The 15,896-nt window shown below is 38.9% G+C and overlaps 1 protein-coding gene across 11 annotated transcripts in view; it reads right to left on the bottom strand.

The window, feature by feature from the left end:
- fryl (furry homolog, like) overlaps positions 1–15,896 on the bottom strand; it is a 74,927-nt gene that overhangs the window by 45,027 nt on the left and 14,004 nt on the right. For 7 of the 11 annotated variants that reach the window (XM_086281740.1, XM_086281736.1, XM_086281737.1 and 4 more), the window contains exon 2: positions 12,534–12,599. The exons of 3 other annotated variants lie outside the window; for them this stretch is intronic. In XM_086281740.1, the coding sequence (XP_086137866.1) occupies positions 12,534–12,599 (66 nt within the window). Of the gene's footprint in view, positions 1–8,305; positions 8,969–12,533; positions 12,600–15,896 lie in introns of those variants that run through there. One more of the 11 variants, XM_086281743.1, reaches the window with a different exon arrangement.

Below are 15,896 nucleotides of genomic sequence, written 5' to 3'. Positions count from 1 at the left end.
TCTTTCCTGAAACATATTTGACTTGGAAAAGCCAGGGCACTCTGCAGGTTTGCATGTGGCACAGAACATTTGGTTCTCTTATGCAAATGTTATAAGCAAATCTTTAGAAGAGTCTTAAGCTATGGCTGAAAAGCTAGAGCATGGATACACTGTCTGTCTGGCAAAAATAGAAGTGTATCCATGCTTAATGCAAATCCTATATACAATAAGATGAAATAAACACAAATCTCAAACTCAAAAGCAATAAATATCACAGCACAAAGGTTTTTACTCCACTACTCAAGGTTCAAATTATGTTCCATCTGACATAAATAAATAAATAAAAAAATCAAATGAACCAAAAGGTTTTAACAATCTCTATAAAAGGAACATATAGTGGTGTTTGAATTTATGCAACTGCTGGGACACAACTTCCAGTCTAGTCTTCAATGATCTCTGCTAAGTGTATAGTTGACAGTGAATGGCCCCTTAGCCTCTTTCCCTCCCAAGAAAGCCCTTGTTCTTTCTCGTCCTGGTTATGGCCACTGATCTTGATGCTAAATCACTAACAGGCTGATTCACGTCATAGAATAATGACAGCAGTTTTCAAATTACTCTTATACTGCAGCATAGGTAACCAAAATGTTAAATTATGCAGCCACCAAACACTACTACACTCCTGAATAAAACATACTACTTTTAGTCACATTTGCAATCATTGAGAATTTATTTATTCACTTGCTTTTGCAAGAATGCAGTACAATTTTGATGGTGAGAAAAAGCAAAACTTCCAGAGAAAATCTATAAGGAGAACAGGGAGACATCACTGAGCTGTCTCGCCAACGAGTTCCTCATTACTTGTACCGAAACCAACTCCTCCACCTTGAAGTGCAAGTAGTGATAGCAGTCCCTGTTCTGCTATGGGTTTGGTATAAAACCACATGAGCCAAGTTCCCACCGATTGCAGAGGTTTGTTAGAGAAGCCATCAAAACAAAATCCTCATTGGCTGGTGGGATGTAAATTTTGAGAGAATGTGGCACTATAATCACTTTATCTCACTTATCCTGTCTTAATTATCCGAAAATTAAACTTGATTGACTCTGTAAAGGATTTGAATTATATCAAAAACTCCCACAACAGAGAAAAGGTCTGCACAGAAGTGCTGGAGCTACCTGGTAAATAAGAGGGAGAGAATTCACTGACGGGGAAAAAGTGAAGCGGAAATGTAAAAAGATATTATCCACGCCAAGAGAGCCACTGACGTTAGATACGATGTAAGTTCAAACAACATCAATCTCAAACCTTCTGTGCCTCTAAGAGACTACCTGTACAAAGTTACACTGTTACATGTATCATTTACTTGATAAAAATATAAGGCAAATGTAGTTCACGTCAGTATGCAGTAGAAGGACCACTCTCCATCACATAGTGCAAAGAGATGTGTTGTAAACCAAAATCTGCAACCACCATTCAATGAACTGAGATTCCCAGTGTTTGTGTGTATGCATGTGTCTGACACACATTCCTTTAAGGTTGATCAAAAGAGGATTAAAAGGTGGGAGTAACTTGAGGTATGGAACAATGTGCAGGCAGGAAAATAGCAGGACACCGACCGTGAGCACTCATGGATGTAAACAAGGCTGGATTTTAAACACTTACTGGATTTGGCATTTCTTAGTCCTCAACTTTTGTTTTCTTACAAAAAAAAGGGAGAAAAAAAAAAAGAACAACAACTCTATAAAACTTAATAATCGTCTTTTTTAAGTGCAAATGAAAGTAGGGAGGTAGAAGAGGCAGCGTAGTAGCATGTATTGTGGTCATGCTGTCCAGCAGCACAGAGAGTCTTTCAAACATTTCCCTCTTTGTTTACTGTGCTCCACCAACACCCCCAGTGATGTAACACAGCTAGCTCCTAATAGCCAATCAGTGTTGCGTCCTTTACCCCCTCCATCCTTTTCGCTCCCCCCTCTCATTCTTTCTCCCTAGGACATGCCAGTCATTAGTAGGATGCCAGGCTATGACTCTCTGCTAAAACCAACAAACGCACAAATCATAGCAGAGAAATTGAACGAAAAACAAACAAAAAAAACCCCCCAAACTATACGGTTGTTTACAAACTCCTCCAGAATTTAGGCTAACTAAAAGTTTATTAACAGAGTTTTTGACTAGGGTAAAAGCCAAAGAGTAAGTGCATTGTGGTTAATGTACCTATTATTATTCAACTTTGATAGTGAGTAAACTGAATGAACTAATTGTTGATTTGATTACCACAGCTCTCTGAGCTCTCCAGCTTTTACCTCCTTTGGCTTTATTGCTCTTCACTGCAAGCTGGCTGATTTCACATTAACTTACACTGCTTTTACAAGAAGCAATTAAAGTATTTTAACAAAACATGGATATTTAGTGATCACATATTGCAAGAGGAAGCAATACAATAAATTACTTTATTAGTATTTTGTCACACCCTTTGCCCCGAAGTCCTGTTTCACTTCTCATTCAAAGCCAAATTTCACTTCTGGCAAGTCTAACTGTCAAAGCATGTTTAAATGTTAATCACTGGAGAGAAGGGGGGGGGGGGGGGGGGAGCAATACAATATTGTAGTATTAGTAGCGTTGAACCACATGTATATTCCATATCTCATCTGAATGCAAATGAGTTATTTTAAATGAATGTTCAACACTTGATGGCTCTGCAATTCCATATTTAATAACTAATGGAGAATCTCACTTTAAGTTTAGTTTACTGCTTTAGTTTACTACCAGAGTTATGTAACTGAACTCTGGTATCTCAGTTTCTAAGAACATCATGATCTCAGGGTTAGACAGTATTGCAGTTACACTTCTAATACGGAGAAATGTTGTGCTTCTGCTAAAACGCTGCATCAGAAAATGCTCAGCGTGTTTTGTTGTGTGAGGCCTATAAAAAGTGCTTAAGAAATTGAGCGCCCTGCAGGATTACACAACTATTACAGCAGTGGCTCCACCTTGTCACAGTTAAAATAAAGCCCTCCCAAACGCCTGCTCATGAACACTGGCAACAACAGCACAAACACACACATACGGTTGGAATGCAGAGCTGAGGGTGCGTCCTTTTTTCTTTTTTTTTTTTTGAAACAGAGACAAAAGACTTACTGCTAGGGTTTATGTGGTGCGGCAGTGCCAGTTCTGCCATTATGTCTCGACATGCCGAGTTTTTAACAAGTTATTACTGGTGTACTCTTCACCATTATACCTTCCAAATAAAAGGGAATTTGAAAGATACACTGGAAAAATAAATGTATCACCAGAAGCTGAGGACACTTCAGTTCAAAAGAGATTAATTGAGAAACCAATAATGACATGTTCCATCATGGATGAGCAATATTCAGCAATTAAAGGCCAAACTTTGATTTCATTGAGTGTTTTAATTAAATTATTACTGGATGTTGTAATGGAGAAAGCATCATACATGCATTTAACTTAGGAGCCCTTTTTGCTATGAATAATAGTAAAGGTAGAAAGTAGTTAAAAAGGGATAAATGGAACAAAGTTGTTTACTCAAAAGGTAGATGTTTTACTGCAGAGCCTTGTATTTCTGTGTGCCCTCACATACTTACAATATCTTGTGTTACTTACTTGTAAATTTCCAAGTAAGTAACACAAGAAAGACAACTGTGTTTAAGGGTAACAGCCCCAGTTAAATGCATTATAAACTCACATTTTCAAATACAAATTATTTTTGGGGGATACAATCTATAATTCTTCAAGTATTCTTCAAATACTTTTTTTTAAAAATATAAAAGTCTTCAAGTAGGGGTGGGCGATATAAACGATATACGATAGAAACTATATAAATTTGGCCAACGATAGAGATTTTGACTATATAAAATTTACCCGACAAATAGACTCCTTGGTGATAGATTCAAAATAGAAACTGATAATTGTGTTTTTTGTGAAACAGAAGAGGAGGATTTGGACCATCTATTCTTTTTGTGCAATTTTATACAAATATTTTGGTTGGATTTTCATACCTGGCTTTATTCCAGTGGGATTCAAATTACCCCATTTACCTTAAATATGATAATGTTTGGAGTGTTTTTGAAAGAAAAGAAAGCTAATTATGGTGTTAATGTGTTATTAATCTTGTGCAAGCAATTTATACATAAATGTCGTTTTCTTAAGACCAAACCAACACTAGCTTACTGGAAAAATGACTTAAACCTGTTGGTTAAATCTTTGACTTTAGTTAAAAAGAAAAAGGCTGCTTTTTTTGTTTCCTTTTTGGAAGATTTTGATTTAGTGAGTTAATAATCTGTTAAATTATGTGACCCCATCTTTATATTTTCTTTTTCCTAATATGTAAGGAATGTTTATTCTCTGAATGTGTAATATATGGTGCATTTTGTTTGTATGTAAATTTTACTAATATAAAAAAAAAAGAAAAGAAAAAAAAAGATTTTGACTATACCGCTCTATCGCGAAAGCGCATGTTGTTGATGACATCAAGCTGCGCCTGTTTTGGTCGAAAGCATCGCAGCGGCTACAACCATTATCGTCTGCAAATTATGCCGGGCGAGAGTGATAGCAAAGAGATGAAGCACTTTTGAAATATGGGGAAAGCCAAAAACTGCGCTTCCTCCACTTCTGTAACATTGATTCATTAATGTTGAATTCTCTTGCAGCTGCTCTATTCCCATGTTGTTGCCATATATTAATAACTAACCTGAATGAATAATCTCAGTTGTTCTCCTGACTGAAGTTTGCCCCATGTATAGCATCCTGCTATGCGATTACATTTGTCCCTGACCACCAGAATCCCTCACGTTAACTTTTATCGAGTGGAAAAAAAGTTGCCGTTCATCCCCCAGCTTCACTGTGCTAATGTTATGCTAACATAGCTGTGTCGCTAGCAATCACGTAGCATAACATTATATACCAGGTAGTCCAACTTCAGTAACCCTCCAAACACCACTGCTGTTTAGTTTCCTGTCTTCGTTTATGTTGGAAGTGACAGCAGAGCTGTACGTTTTAATTAGTTTCAAAAATCTCTCAGTCAGAGAGATTTAGGTGGAAACTAGCGAGCTAACTTCCTGTTAACTTCTAACTCCGTTAAATTTAATAAATTCTGTTTTCATGGATGCTTGGATGTTAAACTTAATTGTTACACCTGCTGAAGCAGCAACGCTGATGATTTTATTAAAGATTAAAGAATTTAGACCGTTTTTAACTCTCAGTGTTCGTTTGACTTTGGGACCTGAAACGGACGGAGTTTTGGACCCAGATTACTCCGCTAAGCTCCTCACTACGGCAGCCGTAATGCTGACAATCCATCAAAACATTTTTTAACAGATTTCTGCTCGCCAAAATCGGTTCGACATCAGTAAGCACAACCAGAATTCATACATAAGGCACACTCGATTTTTGAGAAAATTAAAGGATTTTAAGTGTGCCTTATAGTGTGGAAAATATGTTATACAGAAAAAAAGAATATATCGCAATATATATCATTACCGTACATGCTTCAAATTATATCACGATATGGATTTTAGGCCATATCGCCCAGCCCTATCTTCAAGTATTTGCTACCTTCAGGGAGAGGATTGAGACTTCCTGCAAATGTGTCTGGCTGGATGTTTACCATTCTTACATATTTCAAGGGGGGGGGGAACAGTTACCAAGGTCAAACAATAACTGCTATGTGTTTCATGAAAAATTTGTCTTGTGATCACTGCAACCACACTCTCCTCGATTTTATAACTCACATATCCGTTTCAGGGTTAGGGGGTTCACGCCTCTCCCATCACATACTGGGTGAGGAACAGGGTAAACACTGAGCAGGTCACCAGTATAAAGACATTCAGGTCCATGGAACATTTATTTGGTTAACCTGCAAATCTTCAGACTGTCTGACAGAATAAGAGCACCTGTAGCACTTCTGATGCAGACTCAGAGAGAACATGCAAGGTTGACAAAAGAAAGGCTCTTGAAAGGGGACATGTTTCTTTTCAAAGCCAATGAAAACAGTTAGACTTTGTGCATTCTACTTTTTACAGATGTAATGCTTTTTTCCTGCAGTGCATTTGTGACAATTTCAAAAGATAGAAGTTCAACAAGCTCTCGTCCGCCTAAAAAGCTAGAAATAACTTTATACATAATTTTAAAGGGAGTTAATTTCAACACATTTTGGATGTTGCTGATACAAGTTTGCATTCTAGAAATTTAAATAGCAAACTTTTACCTAGTAGACTAAAATGACTGTGGTTATTAAATACCTAGAAACTTGTGTTGTGGTTATGGCAAACAGAAATGAAGTGTAGGTCCAACCTCGACATTCACTTAGCTAGCTCAAATTGTGCAAAATAAAACATCAATTATGTTAAAAGCACTAGATTGTATATCTTCTGGCACATAGTGATCTAAATGGCTGGCTAAATCCTCAAATATACAGTCATTGAAGTGGGGTGTAGCACATCTGTTCATGTTCACTGAAGCTTAATACACAAATTTCTCTTTGTTGGCACTCTTTGTTTTTTGGCCAGCATGCCTTTGCCATAATACACGGAATCCTGACTTGCAGAAATGGCTCCCAATAACAAGAAAACAATTTAAAAAAATAAATAAATCAAAAACTGTGATATTCTAATGCATCGAAAATTGTTAGAACTAATTAAAATGAATTTAACTGGCATGCTGATCAAAATACATAATTAATAAGTCAGTATTTTGTAACCACATTGCACGTATCTAGAAACAATATCAAAATGCACAGCATACACGGCATGAAAATTGACAAATGTTATAGCCATCAAAACTGACAAATTCCACTATGGGTGTGAGTGGCAGAGAGAAACACCGGTAATATATTAGCATATACAATTTTTAAAAAAAAGTGTACGGCCCTATAATCAGTCTCAGTCTTTTCCTCATTTGATAATATAAACAGAGGCAATGCCATTTAGCATCTGCTACTGAAAAATTGATAAATAATGTGCAAATCAATCATTTAAGTCCAAACCTGAATGATACAAATCTAAATTTAAATTTTAACCAAAACAGAATAAGTCAGGTGATTAGAGCCCAGCAGATAAGCCTTTAAAGAGGGTCTAACTATTCCTCTTTCAGACAAAAGGAACAGTGGCTCAGAGGTTGTATCGCTGAGCTAAAGCAGTCTCATCAAACACTTTTGCGTTGACGAATAATTCTGTTGCAGCCTATGTGTTGTCTTTTGTGCATTCAAGGTGAACTGTTAAACTGCATAAACAGAATTAAACTACACAACAGTTATACGTGTTACTAATGTAACTAAAAGAGGTTCGTGAAGAGTGCAGTTTACTACTTGACCTCTTTGTCCATCCCTACCATTTCAATGAGACTGGAGAGACAATATCTTTTTGATTCCTGATATATTATGGGCTGCATGGGAAGCTAATAATAGGAGGCAACCAGAAGACAGATCAATAGTAGAGAAACATTAGCTGGCCCAGAGGAAAGGAAGAAGAGGATAGCGAAACTAGGAGGACGGGGAACAGAGTAGATAGGGGAGCACTCCTAAGGAAGCGCTTAACATAGTAATTTGGATATTAAAATCAGGGGTGCGTCAGCCGCATTTTAGTATTGGCGAATTTGCTTTGATGACTCCGGTGGCATGCACTGATGTCAGCTGCTGATAATTCGCTGTTGTGGCTCATAAATTTAGAAGTCCTTGAATCCTTGTGTTTTGAGTTCAATTTCATAAACTTGCAAAACAAGGTTTCTTTGTTCCCTTCGCACAGACGTGGGGAAAAATGAAAAAACATCTATATCTATATTGACTGTTACGCAAACTGTTAACAACAGCCAGCCGAAATAACAATATTAACATTGATAATATATCTGTCCAAAATGTATAATCAGTAAATGCAGATAGCAAGTTGATAAATACAGAAAAAGTAAAAGAAAGTTAGACAAGATCTTCAAAAGAACAGAGGGAATACTTCATGTCCATCTGTGTTATGTATCAGTAGATGCTCATCAATAGAAACATTATCTTTGGGACATCCAGGAGCCAGCAGAATGATGATGAGTGCAGGAAGAAGGGCACTCTGCTGAATGAAGACTTTAATTGCACCCACTTGCATACACATCAAACAAGGCCGACTAAACCTGCACTAAACATAATCTGTCATCTTGACAACTCCACTAATGGCCACTTTTCTTATACGGGAAGGAGATATAAGAAATCCACACATGGAACGCACAAAGACATGTACAATGCTGCACAGGCTCTGCTGGCTGCGTGTGGCAGATAAGTCTGGTGGCAGTAAGTGCGGTATGTAAACATTTGTGCAAGCTTGGAAAGATACTCACAGCTGCTACTCCAAGACTTGAGGAGAGATTTGATGCTGATCTCAAAGAAGACAGAATCCTGCAGGCTCAGCATGGTAGCTCCCAAAAGTTAAGCTTCCCCAGAAGGCACAAATTTTACAGGTTTCCTTTCACCTTTATTTCCCAAAAGCCAAACATTCCACTCTTCTCAAAAATAAACACCTTGCACTTATCAAACTTGCAGACTCCACCAGTAGGAGCTGAGTACTAGCCTCCACAGGTGCTAGTTAAAGGCAGCATCCTGAAGAACAGTGCGAGCAGATGCTGACGGAAAACCCAAGAAGCCCTACCACTTTTTCGCTTTTGCCACCCAGTTAGCTGAAGTAAAAGTGATCAGAAAGAAGAGAGAGAGCGCGCAGCCTGGCTAGTTAGAGAAGTATTCCACCCAAGAGCCTGCTGCCCACTTGCCAGTCCACAGAGTCCCTCATCCCCATTTCAGCAGAGAAAAATCCAGAAACCGAAGGACACAACTGCATGAGAACTTTTGTTCCTGAAATGAGGGAAAACAGCAGCAGAACAGTACGCGATAGAAGTCTTAACAATGTGCGGTAATATTCCTTCTCCCCTTCTCTTCCTGTGTGTATGTGTGTGTGTGCGTGCATGTGTGTGTGCCAGTCCTAGCCCGCTAGCACCGTCAGCCACCCTCCTCCTCCTGCCCCAAAAGCTCTCTCCCTCCGTGTTCGCTCATGGCCAGCCCCTCCTCTTCTGAGTGAGCTCTTGTTCTTTTACCGATGCCTTCTCTTTTCTCTCAGAGTGAGAGAGATGGAGAGAGCTTGTTTCAACAGCAAACAGGGAGGGAGGGAGCAGTGCGTGGGGGTGGTTGATGTCATCAAAATGCTGCGAGTGTTCCCTGGCCGTGGTTCAGTAATGCATACGCATGTCAGAGCTGCTACTGTGCTGCCTCTCTGCTAGCCTATCAAAGCAATACTTCCTGTAAGCTCCGCAGCAATACTGATGCGTCATTCCAAACTGCAGTAGGAGGGAAAGGAAAGAATGGGAGGTGGATGAGGGAAAGGAAAGAGGAAGGATAGATTGAACACACCTTAACTAGTCAACCAAAATAATAAAAATATGTTCCTAAATTAAATGTATTAAATGTATATTTCACTTTTTAAAACAGGAATATATATGACGTAATAGGAGTATGTTAATGCAACTCACTACAGTCAAGTGAGATGGATAGATGACTTGCTACCTGTTTTCTTTGGCATTATAGTGATCGAAACTAATCTTCTTGCTAAGCTAACTGCTCACACCCACAGGAATCATGGGCATTACATCACTGCCCTGTCTGAAAGCTACCAGGCATAGTAACACACAGAATGATACACAAACACACAACACACCCCATTAGTAAGAAAACAGCCCATTGTTTTTGTGTGAATGTGAAAGACACACGCACACGATTCAGCTGATATTTTAATCTTGCACTGACGCTAGTTATTCCTGCCCTGGCAGAGACTTTAATGCTGATCCACATGACATCAAGCAATTTGTAGTCAAGCACAGGATTAAGTTTGTTACCAAAATATTGTGAAGGGAAAAGCAGTGGGAAAGCTGCAAAAGACAAATGTTCTTTGTCTTCTTTTAGTTTAGTCTTCATTTCTCGCTCGCCCTCAGTCTCTCCCTCCGTCACATGTCCTCCACTACACAAGTTATGCAAAGTGAGGCAGAGCTCATTGCAAACAAACAACACAAGCAGATGCTTTGTCAAGCCCTGGCTGGTGCTACCCCGACGCAGGCTTCCACTGTGGAACTCTGCCTTGTAATACACAAACAGATTGTTTACAGTACCACTGCAAATTTGCAGCAATCACACTGTTTTATTTTAAGCCTTAAATCGGAACTTCTATGAGTCATGTTTAATCTTTCCTAGAGCTACATTAAAAGCAAGATACTGCCCCGTCTGTCTGTTCAAATCTGACCAACTGCATTTCCCCAAATGTCAAAGTATTACGTATGTGTCTAATTTACTAACCTAAAAATCCCCAGGATTACACTCATGCAGCAGCTTTACTGTGACTAATGGCCACAACTGGAGATGTAAAGCCATATATAGAAGTCTGTGAAGCAGAGTCTGATCCTGAATGAGAAGGGGAACAGCTTGCTGTTGCACAATTCAAAGACAATTTAGGAACATAGCAGGATGTTTCAAAATATCAGACAGTTTCTAAGTAATGAAGTAAAATATGTTTTGGGGTTATTTTGTTAAGATGTCACTAGATTACTTGTAGCCTTAAATTAGTTAATTTAATGAGGAAATGAAACTCTTGAGATTAAGAATTTCTTTTGTGAGAGTTCTGGGTCATGTCAGGAAACATGAGCCGACCACATTTTCAATGGGAAAAAAACAAAACAAAAAAAACCCCAAACCCAAGCATGCACAGGGGCAACATGCAACACAGAAGGACTCCACCTGTGGGGTTTTTTTTGTTTTTGTTTTTTAATCTTTGGTCCACCCTTTTTCTATCTGACACAAATGCAGTAAGTAACAGCACAGAGGGTGGATAGCTGAATAGTTTTAGGGATCAGTCAAGTTTGACTGTTTTCAAATATAACTTACTAAATGTGCTCCCTTTACATGCCTTGGCTCTAAGTTCATGTAGTGGGAGGACAACAGAAGAACTCATGGTCAAATCCTGTTTAAAAACAACATCTGGGTTAATATTATTGTAATCAACAAATGAGTCAACATAAAACAATCAGAGCTCTCTGCAAACATTGTTTTCTGTAAACCAGCTTTATTGTTTAAGGAATGCAGGACTGACCACACCGTCTCTCTGGGAACACTAGAGCTAAAAGCTACTGTCCGATGGAGCTGACGTAAACCGAGAACTTCAAATAAACACCATTATAACTCACTTCCTGGAATAAAGTCCTCACTGATCAAATAATCTCAACTAAATGCACAATCAAGGCAGGTTACTTAAACTTCATTCACAAAGTAGGAGCAGTGACTGACAGTTAGCCATCCTGGCTGCAGACAGTATAGAGCAGCTGCTCCTCCCCGGAGCCCATGGGGTGGAGGATGCATTTCCTGTGCTGGCCTCTCTGAAGGGCAGTGGTGGGAACAATAATCGATAGGAGCTGTAATTCAATCCCTGACCTCCCCAGCGATGCCTGGGCTGCAGAGGACACATCATTTAGATCCATCACAGCATTCTGAGTATGCAGCACAATTCTGCAACCTGCACATCTACTTACTTCCGCATGCTCCGTTGACTCAGACCCAGCTATTTCATTGCACTTCTGTATTAAACACCACACATTTAGACAAAGGTTTTACACAAAACTAAATAGGCTGGATTTTTTTCCCTTTAGTAGTATATTGCAGTTTAGCTGAATGACAGTGGATCTAACCTTCATATATAATGTGTTGCATAAACCATAAACGGTCAAATTCTATGAGACAATCTATTGATTCTGCTCAAGCTGAAAATGAGCAAACTCATTCTTTTGATTCGCCTAGCAAATTAAGACAGTCTAATTGGGGAAAAAAAAAAAAAAAAAAAAAGAGTATTTCTTAGGTCAGAAGCAAAAGCCCCCGTGGAATGATGAGCAGAACATGAGGAAAATCTGAATAAAAACACCTCTTAACTCAGGTTTTAAAAGGTCAGTTTATTACTCATAGAACCAAATGTCTTCAAGTTTATTCACTATGGAACAGCTGGCTGGAGAATGAGTATGAACAATGATTCACAGCATTCGTCGATATGACACCATATTCCCACTAAATGCAGGCTGCACTGCGCACCATTATGGAGTTTGTTTCACTATTGTTGGCTGACGACTACTTAAGAAATTCCATGAATAAGTTCATCCATCCTGTCTGGATACACACCCTGTGGAGTGTTTAGACAGAAATTTCACAAGGATCTTTTATTACAGAAGCACAACCCATCACTGCACCATTTTGTCACATGCTCCAAACACTCCCTAATCACAAACCCGCTGCACCCATTAACCAAATACAGTCCTAATCAAACGTATCCTGAAAACTGAACTGTGCATCAAGCAGTTGAATATTGTCTAAGCCTGCAAAAGATGACAAACGACAAAATGAAAAGAACAGCACCGCCTTAAAAGCCACAGACTATGCAGGTTCTTCAACAAGGGAAGTGTCACTCCACACGGAGTTAAAACTCAATTAAAGCTCCCTGACCTCATCTTAATGTAGCAATCACGCTACGTCTTGTAATGCATAACTCACCATTGTGACCCCTGCCATCACCAGCATGGTTCAAAAAGGAGACTTTTTTAATATGATGGATCTTTCCTAATAGGGAAGAAAGAAGGAAATGTTTGAAAACAATTTGCCCAGTCAACAGAAACTGTCTTTCAAAATGAACATCAGCCTATAGCCTGCAGTCTGAGCCAAGCACATGAACACAGACGCAACAAGAGTTTCATGAGCCAAGCTAGCAAAACTTTAGATTATCTTCACACTTCACCAAACCAAAATGAAGAATATCACTTTGTTATTGTGGGTTAGTTTAACCGGTTGAGTAATGTTATTCATAAAAGACTAAGAGGCCAAGTGAGTGCAGCAGAAGGGAAGGCTGAGTCATATTTTAGCCATGAGCAAATAGGGAGCAAGCATGCTCTGACAGGTAGCAGTGAGGGGAAAAAAGAAAATACCCTGAGAAGTTTACCAGTGTAAACTGGCTGACCTACATGAAAAATTATATGTACGTAAACCTTTAACTACTGTCACAGGCACAATATATCCCCTACTACAGAGGCATGACACTGGCTTTGGATGTGTCCAGGCGGTGAACGATTATTGAGTTGATGTGGCAAAAGATTTGTATTTGCTTCAGAGCAGACATGGTAGCAGCTGGTATACACCACCTTTTGTATCCTTTGAACTTAATGCTCCATAGAGCTCCACGCTGTCTCACGCTGTCTGGAATGACTTCAAGGTGCACAATGCGATGGATGTTTTACAATGTCAAACTTCCTGACTGGAAGCGACTGGAGATGTTGACCTTGAATAAGAGCTGGCCAAAAATTTAATCAAAGACCTTTGACTTTTATGGATCTGTCCTCAGAGATTTTTGATCACACCTTGCCTACAGCTTACCTGCCAAGTAAAATAACTCTGCACCGTTAAACAGACATAACCTGCATCGCAGCTTTCCTTTTATGTTGTCTGAAAATGCTTAAGATCACCAAAGCTCCAGCCAGAAACAACAAGTATGCTTTTTATCATCCAGTAAGATGTCAGATTGCTAGATCAAATGGTGACAAGACACCCAGAAAAGTCATGATAGTGGGCTTTCTATGGAAAGGCATGTTCACAGATAAAAGAGACTAAATAAATAAAACACTCTTTTTCAACAATCCACCATTGTGTATATAAGTAGCAGTATCTTAAAAAAGGAAAGAAAAATCAAGGAAGAAAGTAAGAAGTATTTGACACATATTTCGTGATGCTGAACTAAACCACCTGGGTAGGACAGAAATCCACAATCCACAAACACTAAAAGGGGTTACAAAAAAGGTTCTATTGACAGTAAACACATCAAGCGGACAGAGTAACCTTTAACACTTTTCTTTGCAAACGCTGTTATCATTTTGACTGGCTCGGTCACAAAAGACAAATAATTTTGTTGCTGTGTTTTAAACTTTTGACAACTAGGTTAATGGCAGCAGTGAATGTGAATAATGTATTAAGAATGCTGACCATGAAAACATGAAAACCAAAATAATGTTTTAAATTGGGCTTGGAAATTTACACTGTATGCAGTTCTTAAATATAGTCTGTGTGGGCACATCACAGCAAGCATTGCCTTTGTAAGCTAAAAGTGGTTTGGTAATATTCGTGAATTGTTTAAATAGCAGTCTGACAGACCACAGTCCAGCCTAAACTTGGCTTTCTTATGCTACTGCCATGTGCTGTCGCATTACACAGTTAAGAGGGCTCCACCTACACTACCTCAGTTCTGTGTAGCTGCTTCTGTTTAATACTGATGTGAGATCACATTTTGACAATGGATTTGGCCTAGAGCTGGGCGATATATCGAGTTTTTAAAACATATCGATATATTTTTATACGAGATATAAGATGTGACAATATCCTTTATATCGATATAGTCTATGTTACGTTATAATTATAGTTGTGGAGCCGCAAGTTTGCCTCTCTTTCGTCCACTTTTGTCTCTACGCAACGTTACTCCGCCTCGCCTTCACTGAAGACAACTCCCCCTCCTACCCCATCGCTTCACGTGCAGGCAGCGACAAGACGGACACGGCAAATCTCCGTTAACGAGTTACTGCGCATCGCCCCATGCGTGGGGCTGGACGGCGTCAACGTGCTAACGAGCTAAACATGCTAACGTGCTAACCGCGCTAACCCTAAAATCCTTTCATTCTCTCAAAAGTTGATAGCGCGCCTTATGTATGAATTCTGGTTGTGCTTGGTGGCCGCGAACCGATTTTATGTGGTACACGGCGTTCAGCAATCTGTCAAAAATGTTTGAGTACGACTTTGGTAAGCTACGGAGCTACACCGCTTGATAGATTGTCGGCGCATTACGGCTACCGAGGAGCTTCGCGGAGTGATACGTACTGTGCATCAACGTAATATTACCGTATTGTGTGTGTATAAGGACCATAAATGGCACCTGTAAGAGAGGTGGTTATGAAGCGGATTTCAAACTCCAGGCTATCAGTCACACAGTAAAACTTGGGAACAGAGCAGCTGTAAAATCTGTCTGTCTTTGTTATTACGCTCAGCGTCTTTTAGTTTACATTTTGACTGCACAATTGTGAGCTCTTTGTTTAGCACAAAAATAACCTTGTTTTCTTTTATTTATGGAGCATTATTATTTAATGAATGCTCATAATTTAATTTTGAGTAATTTTTCATGTACATCTGTGCTGTATGTTAATAAAAGTGCCTGTGTGACATCTGGGACACAGCTTTGACTAAGAACTCTTTTTGTTCTTACTTTATGGCTTAAAAAAAATATCGAGATATATATCTTATATCGCCATCCAGCTAAAAAATATCGAGATATGAATTTTGGGTCATATCGCCCAGCCCTAATTTGGCCAACTAGGCGAAAAACCCGTAATACACGCAATGACATCACTGCACCAATTCCAAATTCAGTATGAATTTTCTGACTTCACTTCCAGTGGTTTTCTGGCTCACAGTGAGTGGGGTAACTACTAACTAGCCATCAGGAAGACAGTCTTGCACATAGTAAATTAAAACTACTACTACTAATACTTTACTGGTATTCCAAACAAATTTTAAAGAAAAATAATTTTATGAAAATGATTTTCCTTTGACTAAAAGATTGGATGGGTGCCAAAAATTTTCCACTCTGTTAACAGTAAGTGAACTGACTGCTACGAATCATAAAATATTAGAAATCCTGCGTAGATAAACTTACTCAATATATACTATACGGTATAACACATCCAGGACAGGCATCTAAAGCAATTAAATCTCTGTTTTCCACACAATTAATTGGATTTGGATTTATTTATTTATTGCACAATTTGAGAAAAATGTATCTTACCACTGTTTGCACTTTAAACATTTAATAGCCTATGCCCAATA

Source organism: Aulonocara sp. 'chitande type north' Nkhata Bay, linkage group LG23 (assembly GCF_057382095.1).
Source record: "Aulonocara sp. 'chitande type north' Nkhata Bay isolate Kocher_YH1m ecotype deep benthic linkage group LG23, A_spYH_male_GT1.1, whole genome shotgun sequence".
NCBI lineage: Eukaryota > Metazoa > Chordata > Actinopteri > Cichliformes > Cichlidae > Aulonocara > Aulonocara sp. 'chitande type north' Nkhata Bay.
This window is presented reverse-complemented; position numbering and strand designations above follow the sequence as displayed.